A 14,030-nucleotide genomic window follows, 5' to 3' on the forward strand; every position below is an offset into this window, starting at 1 on the left:
ACACTTTGGAATGTAAACAGAAACACTTGTACAAACAATTTTCCTTTCCAGCTTCTCTGGAAATTATTACAGCTTTTCTGTGTGTCACTAAATGAATGTATTTGTCTGCATTGATTCTGTGTTTGCTCAGTTGTTATATTGTTCTAGTGTGCTGCTTATTTGTACCTGTCTTTTGTCAATGTTCTCCTGTTGGTACAGCATGTCCTGATACTTTTAGGATTCTGGAACTTTTAAACACCTTATTATTATTACATGTTAAAATACACAACTAAAATATACATGTTAAAATATACATCGTTACTTTGCTTTTGAACATACTACCCCTCTGTCCATCAAACGTCTTTTATTCAAATGCTCCAGACTCTAACCCAATATATTAGAACCAAATGAATAATGTATCCTGCCATGAACATAACGTTGGTGTAAGCATAATGTTAAAACCCAAACAAGCATACTACCACTGTGTAGTTTTGAGTTTATTTCAGTGCTCATGTAGATTAGATAGTTTAAAACCAGCACACTGCATTAGTGACACAATGACACGTCCCAGAAGCATCCTGGTAGTGACACTAGTGTTAGAGATGACACTTGCTATTTATTTATAAGGTGTGGTGCTTAGTTAAATACACTAAAACTTAGTTGCGGAAACCAGGGAAAATAAAACCAAATCTAATGTTTATGTAAAATAATGAAACTAATAAATTCCTTAGCAAATAGGAAGAAGGAACCGTTGTCATCTCACAGACAAAAAATGGGCATACACACAAACACAGTCGGCTTTGTTTGAGGGAGGGAAGGTCGACGGGGTCTCTTCTCCCATTGCCGCTATGATATGCCAACTTTGGGACTGGTCTGGATGCTTGTGTGTGTGGGAAGGGAGCGAGCGATGTGGGAACCAAACACTGGCATGTGATAAGATGTGGTCGTAGATTGGACATGCCAAAGGAAGCATGTGGTGATCTGGCTCTCCTTTATCAGATCAGGGCAATCAGCAGCGGATTCACAACTGAGAATTGGAATTGACTAGATTGGGGGATAAATAGGGAAAATCTGAAAAAGAAAATACAAATATACAGTTTGTTTAGCAGTGCAGCTGGCTCATGAGATTTATACATGCATTACAAACTGTGCTGTTCAGACAGTGAATCTTATGTTAATCCTAGCTAGATTAATTACATAAGTTACTTGTTTTAACTGGTCTAGACTTTGCCCACATTCTTTTAGCATTATGGTTGAACTTTAATACTCCAAGAATTAGCTCCAGGATTCACAAAAGCAGCCTTAGCTTAAGAACATCTGGTAAATAGAACTCTAGAACTTGAAATGCAGGTTCTGGACTCCAGTTGTTAACCTCTATTAAGGGAACTGGTTGGTTTTTGATTGTGTTGTAGCTGAAGACACAGCTGAGTGAGACTTTGGGGAAGCTGGAGATGGAGGAGAGTGAGAGGCGGAAAGTTGCTGGAGATCTTTACAAGGTAAAGCATTAATATGGAAACAGTCGTGTATTATGATAACAGCAGATTTTTAGGAAGCTTACAGTAAACGTATCTATTATGAAACTCTAATTAAAATTAGTATCTACTTAATGGGGATTAATTAATTAATTAAATGGGATTAATGACTGGCTAGTGTTGCCAAAATCGGATTTCTTGTAGTTAATCTGGATGTTTTGTGCATGTAACAATGTTCTTTTTTCATTAGGCGCAGCAATCTCTAGAACAGATCCAGGATGAGATTTCGAAGGAAGCAGGTCGAGCAGATCTGATCGAGAACAGTAACCTTACCACACAGACGGTGAGTGCTCTGCCCAAAATAACTCATGTTACACTGTTTGTTCTCAATTTAATGAGCTATAAATAAGAAATGTGTGAGAAAAGGTTTGCCATTTAGATTTTGTCAGGGTGTCATTTCAGGAAAAGAATTTGAAATAGAGTTCTGAGTGTAAATATATTACAAAATCCTAAAGCCATTTAAATAAAAAATAATTCCTACTTTTTATCACTATCATTACATTTATTTTGTTATTCCAGGAGGACATAGACCACAAGGAGAAGATGGCTGCAGGGCTGAACCAAACAGTACGAGAACTACAGGAATTACTACAAGCTATCAACAGACAGCTTACCAAGGGACACGACAGGGTGAGGCCTTCACTCACGTACCCATGCACATTCAAACTCTGCAGGTTTATTCATAGCTATCAGTCAGTGATTCAGAACAAATATTCATGTGTTTGTTAAACAGACTGATTCAGCCACTCAGGTGGTGCAGCGGTAAAAACATGCGCTGGAACCAGAGCTGGGATCTTGAATACATCGTATCGAGTCTCAGCTCTGCCTGCCGGCTGGGCTGGGCTGAGCAGCCACATGAACAACGATTGGCCTGTTGTTCAGATAGGGGTGAGCCGGATAGGGACTCTCTTATAACTAATGCAATTACGACCTCTGATGGCTGATTGATGGCGCCTGCACAGAGACAGGAAAAGAGTGCTGTCAGAGTGTGTCTCTCCATACACAGTGCTGATCCGCATTGCACTCGTCAAAAGTGTAGGTGACAAAATGCATACGGCTGCTGCTCACGGGTTGGAGGGGGCGTGGGTTAGCTTCATTCTCCTCAATCAGAGCAGGGATCGGTATTGGTGGAGAGGAAGCATGATGTAACCGGGCAATTGGTCACACTAAAAGGGAGAAAAAGGGGAGAAAATGCATAAACAAAATATATATTTATATAAAAAAAAACCAGACTGATTCAACACATTAGCAAAACAATAAGAGTGGAGCGAGAGTGTGAAGGAGCTTTTAATAATCTAGTGTCTATCAGAGCTCAGTGAAAAGCTTGTTAGGTCTTATTACTGGCAAGTTGCCACTGTGTGGCCCTTAAACAGTGGCCTCATCCCTTAGTGATTAGGATTGTTTCCCGTCTTAACTGTAAGTCACTTTAGATAAAAAAAACAAAAAAACTAAACATCTGCCACACTGACTTCATTTTTAGAAATGATTTTCTACAAGCTGTCTGCAGTATTAAGTTGCTGCAGCAGAGGTCTACAAATCCTCCAACCTCAAAATGCTACATGCAGCAGATATAACCGCTATTTTTTGCATAAAGTGTTCTATTGAGTGATTTATTTCTTCTGTTTTTGTGTGTTTTTATGCAGGATAATGGGAAAAATTAACTGAATTAAAGAGGCAGTCAACAGATTGTCTCTAAACACCACAGATCTCTCATCAATCTCTGACCTAATCTTTGTTCCTTTCACACCAAACCTGACTCTCCAAACCTACAGCACTAATTCAGCCTGGCTGCAAAGAAGAGGAACTGGCCAAGACCTGGCAACACACACTCCAACAACTAATCCTACTAGATCCTCTTTCCTTGACTGTGTCACTGTTTCTGCAGTGAGATTCCTCTTTATTAATTAAATTGCAAGTGCAAAGCCATCCAGACGGACAAAACGGTTAGACTCGTCAAAGTTTTGATTTATTTTACCCCTTTTTTCTGTTAAAACGCTTGGGATACTACTTTTTTTAAACTTTTTTGACAGAAGGGATTTTTAATCCTTTTGTAAAAATAAATAATAATAAATGGAAGATATTTGTTTTTAATTACAATTCTTAGGACCTACTGGCTCACTACATTCTCAGTTCATGTCCTGCGATCTCAGCCTTGTTGAGCGTGTAACACTGGGGCTTTGTTTTTTATGTTATTGTATTTGTTTTCAGGGGTACTCATTTTCAAATAATGTCTGTAATACTGACTAAGGCAGGCGGGCATCTGTTTTGTGCTACACTTCAACGCCAGTGCAGCACGCTGGCATTGAAAGCAGATGCAGCAAGCAGCTGTTTCTTCTACTGTAAGAGATTCTCAGTAAACGGCAAGAGGAGAGAAGGCAACTCATAATATATTCCGTACATATTATATTGTCTATTTCGTTAACAGGACATGTTTCCGTTTTTGTAAGACGTGACCAGAATTAAAGGGATGCTTGATAAATATCCACTGTGTCATGTGTTGTTGTTACTGTAAAAAATATTTTAAATGCTTCCCCTCACATGGTCGTTTTTGTTTATATAGGTTTTGTTTTGAGTCAAAACGGGGATTTGGCTGTTGGAGTAGTGGCAGTTGTTTTTTGTTTTTTTTTGCTTATGCATTTTCTCCCCTGACTTTAGTGTATCCAATTACCCAATTGCATTATGCTTTCTCTCTACTGATGCTGATCCCCGCCCTGGTTGAGAAGAGCCAAGACTGACACACACCCCCTTCGACACATGCGCAGTAGCCGACTGCATCTTTTCACCTGCACAAGGCGAGTTCATATGTGGATCAGCTTTGTGTGCAGAGAGAGACGCCTTAATCAACGCATTATCCCTCATGTCTGTGCAGACACCATCAATCAGCCAGCAGAGGTCGTAATTGCATCAGTTAGGAGGAATTTCTGTCCTGCTTCCACCCTTTATAAACAACAGTCAATCGTTGTTCATGTAGGCGCCCAGCCTACCGGATAGCAAGGCTGAGATTCGAAATTATGAGTTCGAAATGGCTAGCATGTTTTACCGCTGTGCCACCTAAGCACCAGAGCGACTTAAACGCTAACTCTGCACCGCAGAGATTCAAGTCAGTGAATGGAAACTCACCTTCCAGCCATTAACAGCAGCTTTTACTATCTGTTTTAGGCACCAGTACTAGCTGCAGGGCATAGCTATATCCATAGGTGTTCGAGCTCTGTAGGAATCCTCTAGTAGCCTCATACTAAATTAAAGGTGAAATCTGCTGCTAGTGTTCATGTTGTAACCATCACAGATTAAAGTGTTCCCCATACTGTTTAAAAACCTTTGAGGGCTCTGTGGTGGCTTAGCTGCTAAGGTACCAGACTAGTAAAGGGTGGCTAAGTGGGTAGCACTGTCACCTCACAGCAAGAAGGTCCTGGGTTTGATCCCCAGGTAGGGCGGTCCCTGTCCTTTCTGTGTGGAGTTTGCATGTTCTCCCCGTCTCTGTGTGGGTTTCCTCTGGGAGCTCTGGTTTCCTCCCACAGTCCAAAGACATGCAAGTGAGGTGAATTGGAGATACAAAATTGTCCATGACTGTTTGACATTAAACTTCTGAACTGATGAGTCTTGTGTAATGAGTAATTACCTGTCCTGTCATGAATGTAACCAACGTGTGTAAAACATGACTTTAAAATCCTAATAAATAAATAAATAAATAAGGCTCTGTAAGAATCCTTTAGTAGCCTTGTACTAAATTAAAGGTGAAATCTGCTGCTGGTGTTCATGTAACCACCACAGCTTAAAGTGTACCCTATACAGTTTAAAAAACCTTTGGGGGCACTGTGGTGGCTCAGCTGCTAAGGCACCAGACTAGTAATCAAAAGACTGCTGGTTCATGCCCCACTGCCAATGTACAGTAGTGTTCAAAAAAATAGCAGTGATTTTTAAAAAGTGAATAAAGCACAAAATCATTATAATAACTTATTTCCATAAATGCAAAAGCACTGAAAATACTACACTTTCAATTCTAAATCAAAACATTAACAACATTTAGCCAGTTTGTGTTAATCCTTTACAGAAAGTTAAGAAAAATGAATATTAGGCTGTTAAAAAAAATAGCAGTGCCAGCATTTTTCATTAAAAACTCAAAAAATTATAACATGAAAAAATGTTTGAGGTTTCACTTTACTTTAAATTACTGAACTAATATTTAGTGGCAAAACAATTGTTTCTGAGATCTGTGTTGCATGGAGTCGACCAACTTCTGGCACCTCTGAACAGGTATTCCAGTCCAGGATGATTAAACTACATTCCACAGTTCTTCTGCAATTTTGGGTTTTGCCTCAAAAAACATGTTTCAGACGTCAGAACACAAGTTCTCTATGGGATTGAAGTCAGGGGATTGTGCTGGTCACTCTATTACCTCAGTCTTGTTTGTCTGTAACCAAGATGTTTTGGGTCATTGTCATGTTGAAACATCCATTTTAAGGACATTTCTTCTTCAACATAGGGCAACATGATCTCCTCAAGTATTCTGATATATTCAAACTGATCCATAATCCCTCGTATGTGATAAATAGGCGTAACACCATGGTATGAAAAACATCCCATATCATCATTTTGTACCACCATGCTTTACTGTCTTCACAGTGAACTGTGGCTTGAATTCAGTGCTCGAGGGTCGTCTGACATACTGTCTACGGCCACTAGACCCAAAAAGAACAATTTTGCTTTCACCAGTCCACAAAATGTTGAGCCATTTCTCTTTGGAACAGTCAATGTGTTCCTTGGCAAATGTTAACCCATTCAGGTCATGTCTTTTTCTTAACAACAGGACTTTGAAAGGAGTTCTTGCTGGTAAATTGGCTTCACTTAATCCTCTTCTGTACTCACTGGTAACTTCAGATGTTCCTAATTCTTTCTGGAGGTGATCATTGGCTGAGTATTTGCCATTTTGGCTATTCTCTGATCCATTTGAACAGTAGCTCCACGCTTCCTTCTGCGTCTTTCAGGTTTTGGTTGTCACTTCAAGGCATTTGAGATCATTTTAGCTGAGCAGCCAATAATTTGCTGCACTTCTCTGTATGTTTTTTCCCTCTACAATCAACTTTTTAATCAAAGTATGCTGTTCATCAGAACAATGTCTGGAACAACCCATTTTACCCAGTATTTCAGAAGGAAATGAGCTATGACCAAGCTGTGCAACATTTGCCACCCTCCTACATTAAATAAGGGCCAAAATTGACACACGTTCTTCTGCAGAATGAATGATTTTACCAATTGAACTCCTCACTGCTATTATTTTGAACAAGCCCCTTTCAATCAATGCTTCGATTACTCAGAATGAGTGGGATGCATGTCCTAATTGTTGGGTTTGTTTTGTTTTCATTACTCTACTACACTTTCAAGTAAATTATTTGCTATGTAGAAATATCACTTCTACTAAAAACAGTGATTTATCAGGTTAATGGTGTTGGACTGCTATTTTTTTTTAACACCACTGTACCAGTGTTGGACTCCTAAGCAAGGCCATTATCCTTCAATTGCTTGCTTTGTAATTGGTTACAATTGTACATTACTTTGGATAATGGCGTCTGCTGAATGCTGTAAATGTAACGTTCCAGACAGGTAGTTCTTGTACTGCACTAGTTCTTGTACTGCACTAGTTCTTGTACTGTTGGGCTGTTGGTGTGCAGTATTCTTCCAGCTCCTGTCTTCTATGGACTAATTTTACCCAGGCACTGCAGATACACAACTGTTTCTTTTTGTCCCCCTAACTAATTAAATCCACATCGTTTTTACTCTGTTTTCACAAATAACACTGCTGTGTTGTACATAGATGAGGTAGCTTTATTGTGCACACTCATAAAGATGGAGCACAGAAGCAGCCTCTCTTTACCATGTGGTTAATGTGGTAACCAAACCTGCTGTGTTTTGCATTAGAAGTGGTGAGTAACAGAGGAATTTACCAGATGCGTTGGTGTATATTTATGCATTGCTGATGTGTAATTTGAGGGTTCATTACCAAATGACAAATATAACACTATAATGCTCATTTTCCCTGATTGATTAGTTCCATCAACTGCAAAAGGCAAGGACAACTGTTCTCAATCTTAGAGTCAGGCAGCTTAGATCTGTGGAGGATTTTACTAATTCTAGCCAGATTAAGCAAACAAAATTCTGCAATGTGAGAACTTCAAACTTTTGCTTTAACAGTTTATTAAATTTCATTTCAAGATCAGCTCTCGGAGGTTATAGTGGCACATCTGGAATACGGTGTCATACAGCATCTTCGGTCACTGAGAAACAGGTTCGAACCCCAATCACTATCTGGGAGGAGTTTGCTTGTTCTTTCGTGTCCATGTGGGTTTCCTGTGGTTACATAATTTTCTTTTCACTTATCCAAAACATGCAGCAAGTGGAGTGGCTGCTCTAGGTGTAAGTTAACATTTGAGTGTCTGGTGCTCTGGACTCTCACCCTGTCAAGGGTGTTTCTGCCTTGCAGCATAGTGTTTGCAAGAAGCGCTGACCCACTGCAACACTCAACAGGATGAATCCTTTAGTGAAAATAATTGATATTGAGCATGAGGGTTCTTCAAAAAGTTTCTGCATTTTTTTTAAACTCTATTCATCACTTTCTGATGCATTTTTCCCAGCGTCGTACCAGCCATCACCAATTTTTTTTTTTCTGGTTGAGCTTGTAGCCACTGATGCATCGCTGCTTTCACATCATCATCACCAAAATTTTCTTCCCCTTACAGCTTCTTTGGGGTTGGCACGGCGGCTAAGTGGGTAGCACTGTCGCCTCACAGCAAGAAGGTTCTGGGTTCAATCCCCAGGTGGGTCCTTTCTGTGTGGAGTTTGCATGTTCTCCCTGTGTCTGCGTGGGTTTACTCTGGGAGCTCCAGTTTCCTCCCACAGTCCAAAGACATGCAAGTGAGGTGAATTGGAGATACAAAATTGTCAATGACTGTGTTTGATATAACCTTGTGTGAACTGATGAATTTGGTGTAATGAGTAACTACCGTTCCTGTCATGAATGTAACCAAAGTGTAAAACATGACGTTAAAATCCTAATAAAACAAAACAAAAGAAATCAGATGGTGCTAAATCCAGACTATAAGCTTTTCTCAGTCTCTCAGACATGACCAATTACTAATCATCCACCCTCACAGTTTCCAAGGAAAATCTAAAAGTGTGGAAACTTTTTGAAGATCCCTCGAATCATTTACAGTGGTGTTCAAAAAAATAGCAGTGACTTTAAAAAAGTGAATAAAGCACAAAATCATTATAATAACTTTTATTTCCATAAATGCAAACGCACTGAAAATACTACACTTTCAATTCTAAATCAAAACATTAACAAAATGTAGCCAGTTTGTGTTCATCCTTTACAGAAAGTTAAGAAAAATGAATATTAGGCTGTTCAAAAAAATAGCAGTGCCAGCATTTTTTTTTTTTAAACTAAAAAAATTTATCTATAACATGAAAAAATGTTTGAGGTTTTACTTTACTTTAAATTACTGAACTAATATTCAGTGGCATAACAATTGTTTCTGAGATCTGTGTTGCATGGAGTCGACCAACTTCTGGCACCTCTGAACAGGTATTCCAGTCCAGGATGATTAAACTACATTCCACAGTTCTTCTGCAATTTTGGGTTTTGCCTCAAAAAAACAAGTTTCAGACGTCAGAACACAAGTTCTCTATGGGATTGAGGTCAGGGGATTGTGCTGGTCACTCTATTACCTCAATCTTGTTTGTCTGTAACCAAGATGTTTTGGGTCATTGTCATGTTGAAACACGCATTTTAAGGATATTTCTTCTTCGACATAGTGCAACATGATCTCCTCAAGTATTCTGATATATTTAAACTGATCCATGATCCCTCGTATGTGATAAATAGGCGTAACACCATGGTATGAAAAACATCCCCATATCATCATTTTGTACCACCATGCTTTACTGTCTTCACAGTGTACTGTGGCTTGAATTCAGTGCTCGGGGGTCGTCTGACATACTGTCTACGGCCACTAGACCCAAAAAGAACAATTTTGCTTTCATCAGTCCACAAATGTTGAGCCATTTCTCTTTGGAACAGTCAATGTGTTCCTTGGCAGATTTGAACCCATTCAGGACACGTCATTTTCTTAACAACGGGACTTTGCAGGAGTTTTTGCTGGTAAATTGGCTTCACTTAATCATCTTCTGTACTTACTGGTAACTTCAGATGTTCCTTGATCTTTCTGGTGGTGATCATTGGCTGAGCCTTTTCCATTCTGGCTATTCTCTGATCCATTCAAACAGTAGTTCCACGCTTCCTTCTGCATCTTTCAGGTTTTGGTTGTCACTTTAAGGCATTTTAGCTGAGCAGCCAATAATTTGCTGCACTTCTCTGTATGTTTTTTCCCTCTACAATCAACTTTTTAATCAAAGTACGCTGTTCATCAGAACAATGTCTGGAACAACCCATTTTACCCAGTATTTCAGAAGGAAATGTGCTATGACCAACCTGTGCAACATTTGCCACCCTCCTACATTAAATAAGGGCCAAAATTGACACCCGTTCTTCTGCAGAATGAATGACTTCACCAATTGAATTCCTCACTGCTATTATTTTGAACAACCCCCTTTCAATCAATGCTTCAATTACTCAGAATGAGTGGGATGCATGTCCTAATTGTTGGGTTTGTTTTGTTTTCATTACTCTACTACACTTTCAAGTGAATTTTTTGCTATGTAGAAATATCACTTCTACTAAAAACAGTGATTTATCAAGTTAATGGTGTTGGACTGCTATTTTTTTGAACACCACTGTAATTTCCACTTACATTTTCCCCTGCAGGTCAGTGTGTCTTAAGTGTTCTTTTTGGTTTGGGTATGATGCCCCAATGGTTTGGTAGTTCTGGTCATGTAGACATACTTTTGAGTATCATATTGTTCTCCATATTTGCCACAGACTAATTTGACTTCATTTTTGATCCAGTCCACATGATTCCCTAAAACATGTTGTTTAACATCATAAATAACACATATGAACATATAAACTGTACTTAAGCATGTTTGATTTGCATGATGATAGCATAGTATGAAGGGCAAAACACTGACTGAACATGCCTAACTCCAGTGACTGGAGGTGAGGCCAAACCCAGGATCCAGTGTAACAGTTTACTGTGATTTTATACCTCTTAGTGTTTAAGTGTACATGACTGTGAATGGGAGTTCACCTCTGATGGACTGGGGCCCTGTCTAGACTGTATTCTTGCCTTGCAGTCACTGTATCCGGGTGGTCCCAAGCCCACAACGACTTTGACCAGAATGAAGCGTTTAGCTAAATGAATGTCAATCTTACATGTGGAGACTTGGCTGATAAGTAATTTCAGTATTTCATTACAAATGGTTTGGAAAATGTTTATTTTTAGCAGTTTTTTTATAAAGCTTTGTGGGTGTCATTACATACTCAAAAATGGCATTTTTATGCAGCTTTGAGGTCAGCAGAGTGGGTGCCAACGCTTCAGCACATTCCACTCATTTTTCAGGCATGTCATACTGCAGTCAGATGATTCCAAATCTGTCCTGCGGATAATATAGCAGGACCTCACAAAGAGTCTGCCCTGCGTAATGTCAAAGCATGCTAGTCAGTGACACACCCAATCCACAGGATAATACCAGATACAAACAACAATGTTCAGTTCAAAGTTTTCTAAAGCCAAATTATGGCTCTTTACTACAGGGTGGGACTTCATTGTATGTTCTGTGATATGAAATACACAAAACTATAAAAAGAATAATAACAATTATACAATGGATTCAGAAAGTATTTGGACACCTTGACTTTTTGCACCTATTGTGTACTAGATTTGATTTTACATGTTACCGAAGTGACATGTTAGAGTTTGTAAACATTTAAAAACTAAAATCTTACAATCACAGAAGTATTTAGACCATTTGCTGTGGGTCTCCAAATTGTGGTCAGGTCCATCCAGTTGGTTTAATTATCCATCAGACGCAGAAGCAAACCAGCCCTCTGACCCAACCTTCGTCTAAGGGGAAAAACCCCAGTCTATTTACTTTGTACTGCAGTGGCGTTTTAGAGCCACTGTTAAATAAATTATATGTTTGACATAAATAATTAGTATTTTTAAAATATAGAGTAAATATTTCGATTTTGAAAATAAAATTGAAATACTTAATAAATGCAGTTTCTTGCTAAGCCATTTCAGCATTCTTATACTAATTACCTCACCTCACAGTCACCTCACAGAAAGAAGGTCCTGGGTTCAATTCCCAGAAGGAGTGGTTTGGGTCCTTTCTGTGGTTTCCTCCCACAGTCCAAAGACATGTAAGTAAGGTGAATTGTTATTACAAAATTGCCTGTGATTGTGTTTGACATAACAACCTGTCCTGTCATGAATGCAACCAAAGTGTAAAACGTGATGTTAAAATGCTAATAAACAAATATACACACCTGTTTCTAGGTGCTACCAGATCTACAGTGACACATGTCACTGGACAAAGAGGTTTGAATGAATGAGATCACAGGTCTGTGGTGATTACTTGCACCAGTGATCAGTTTCTTTTGGTGAAACTGTACAACCCACTAAAAGGTGTGTTCATATGCTTGTATATATTACAGTATGTGTTCTTATTACAAAAGGCCTCACCCTTGGAATTTTTAGAACTACATGAAGAACGTAAAATAAGCCAGTGAAATATTTGTTCATGAGTATTAAAGGTGGTGCTCTATAGAGAGCAGTAGAGAACATGATGCACTTTTGAACCCTTTTGTTAATGTATTTACTTTTTCTTAGTAAAACAGTCAGGAAGTGTGTAATTGCAGGAATCACTCCTATTCAGTCTGCACATTTGTCCAATCAGAGCACTATATTCTTACTAAACAGGTAATTTGAATAGACATGTTGTACAGTTATATGAAGCATGCAGAATAATGGATATTGCGGGAAATAAAAAATAATTAACAAATATTTCAGATAAAAGCAAAGTGGCTAAGTGGGTAGCACTGTTGCCTCACAGCAAGAAGGTCCTGGGTTCGATCCCCAGGTGGGGCGGTCCGGGTCCTTTCTGTGTGGAGTTTGCATGTTCTCCCCGTGTCTGCGTGGGTTTACTCCGGGTGCTCCGGTTTCCTCCCACAGTCCAAAGACATGCAAGTGAGGTGAATTGGACACACTTAATTCTCCAGGACTGTGTTTGATATAACCTTGTGAACTGATGATTCTTGTGTAACCAGTAACTACTGTTCCTGTCATGAATGTAACCAAAGTGTAAAACATGACGTTAAAATCCTAATAAACAAACAAACAAACGATCCCCAGGCGGGGCGATCCGGATCCTTTCTGTTTCTAAGTTAGCATGTTCTCCCTGTGTCTGCGTGGGTTTATTCTGGGAGCTCCGGTTTCCTCCCACAGACCAAAAACATGCAGTCAGGTTAATTGGAGACACTGAATTGCCCTATAGGTGAATAGGTGTATGTGTGTATGTCTGTCTGCCCTGCGATGGACTGGCGCCCCATCCAGGGTGTTACCGTGTGCCTTGCGCCCATTGAAAAGCTGGGATAGGCATTGTTTTGTATCTATAGCTGCATGTATTAACATCATTCCATGGATAACCTTAAACCTCTAAGTGAATCAATCAAAGTGATGTGCAATGCATTTATGCTGTAAAAGAGCTGCTACATTAGTGTTAGTCAAAATGTACTTTACACTTGATAAAAAACATATGGGGATAGTAAATGTTATTTAGTTGTACACAGTACTATACTGTAATGTGCTCTACTATGCTATACTATTCTACACAATTTTGCCTAGTTTCTTTTGTATTATAGTATAGCTGACCTAGCTTAGGCTAGATGTCTGCAGTTCTTTTGAGGTTCTTTAGGGTCTAGGTGGATTTAACACTGTTTCAAGTTTCCTTCATTTGGAGATCATTTTTTCCATCTCACAATTTTGCATTTGGTCATGGCACAGCAATTCTATAAAAACACTGGCTGCTTGACTTTATTGGTGAAGTTGAAAAGGAGTAAGAATTATATTGTACACAGCTAGCTTACATTAAGCCCAACTGTGTTTAATTAGCTAAATCATCTTACCTAGGGTGCAATTAAATAAATGATGATAAAATATTCTTGGTAGTTTTGTTCCTTTAATCTGATGAGCCAAAATCACCAGCCTAACTGTCACTTGTTGGGCCACTATGGGTGGGTACTTACCAAGACTGCCTGTGAACACCCTTTGCTGTTTCAGAGACACTTCAACCCAGTTACCTGGCCATAACAATTTGGCTCTTATCAAAGTCACTCAGGTCTTTATACCTGATTATATCTGCTGCATTTACAGTTATTCCGAGTAACTACCATCTGCCCGACATGTAATATACCACTGACCGAGACATGCACAATTGTTACAAAATAGATATTGCCATAAATGTATTGGGGGCTGGTCCTAATGTTTTGGCTCACCAGAGTAGAATTTAGAAAGACACAAGAAGTTTAGGTTCCCCCTAGGTTTTCCCCATTTTTGGACAATGGTT

General features: G+C 39.1%; 1 protein-coding gene across 7 annotated transcripts in view; it reads left to right on the forward strand.

Annotated features, from left to right (window-relative positions):
• ktn1 (kinectin 1) overlaps positions 1-3,992 on the forward strand; it is a 43,242-nt gene extending 39,250 nt beyond the window's left edge. For all 7 annotated transcript variants that reach the window (XM_063006856.1, XM_063006861.1, XM_063006862.1 and 4 more), the window contains 4 exons: positions 1,392-1,475; positions 1,702-1,794; positions 2,031-2,141; positions 3,155-3,992. In XM_063006856.1, the coding sequence (XP_062862926.1) occupies positions 1,392-1,475; positions 1,702-1,794; positions 2,031-2,141; positions 3,155-3,172 (306 nt within the window). In that variant the 3' untranslated portion in view covers positions 3,173-3,992. The remainder of the gene's footprint in view (positions 1-1,391; positions 1,476-1,701; positions 1,795-2,030; positions 2,142-3,154) is intronic.
• Positions 3,993-14,030: the final 10,038 nt, after the last annotated feature.

This window comes from Trichomycterus rosablanca, chromosome 13 (genome assembly GCF_030014385.1).
Source record: "Trichomycterus rosablanca isolate fTriRos1 chromosome 13, fTriRos1.hap1, whole genome shotgun sequence".
Taxonomy (NCBI): domain Eukaryota; kingdom Metazoa; phylum Chordata; class Actinopteri; order Siluriformes; family Trichomycteridae; genus Trichomycterus; species Trichomycterus rosablanca.